The 303-nt window shown below is 74.6% G+C and overlaps 1 protein-coding gene across 1 annotated transcript in view; it reads right to left on the minus strand.

Annotated features, from left to right (window-relative positions):
• Positions 1–303, minus strand: part of NOB1 (NIN1 (RPN12) binding protein 1 homolog) — a 5422-nt gene that overhangs the window by 1811 nt on the left and 3308 nt on the right. The window contains exon 2 of the mRNA XM_031060143.1: positions 29–117. Coding sequence (XP_030916003.1) covers positions 29–117 — 89 coding nt within the window. The remainder of the gene's footprint in view (positions 1–28; positions 118–303) is intronic.

Below are 303 nucleotides of genomic sequence, written 5' to 3' on the forward strand. Positions count from 1 at the left end.
CCCCTCCTGCGCGGGGGTGGGGGCCCGCCGCCAGTACAGGAAGGATCCGAACTCGTCGCTCTCCGCCGGGGCCGGGCTGGGACTGGGCTGGTGTGGGCCCTTCCCCGCGGGCTTGTGCTGGGGGCACGGCACGGGCAGCCCTCAGCTGGGACTCAGCCCCTCAGTGGGGCATGGCACGGGCACCCCTCAGCCCCTCAGTGGGGCATGGCACGGGCAGCCCTCAGCCAGGGCACGGGCACCCCTCAGTCCCTCAGTGGGGCACGGCACAGGCACCCCTCAGTCCCTCAGCGGGGCACGGCACAG

Source organism: Geospiza fortis, unplaced genomic scaffold (assembly GCF_000277835.1).
Source record: "Geospiza fortis unplaced genomic scaffold, GeoFor_1.0 scaffold102, whole genome shotgun sequence".
NCBI classification, from domain to species: domain Eukaryota; kingdom Metazoa; phylum Chordata; class Aves; order Passeriformes; family Thraupidae; genus Geospiza; species Geospiza fortis.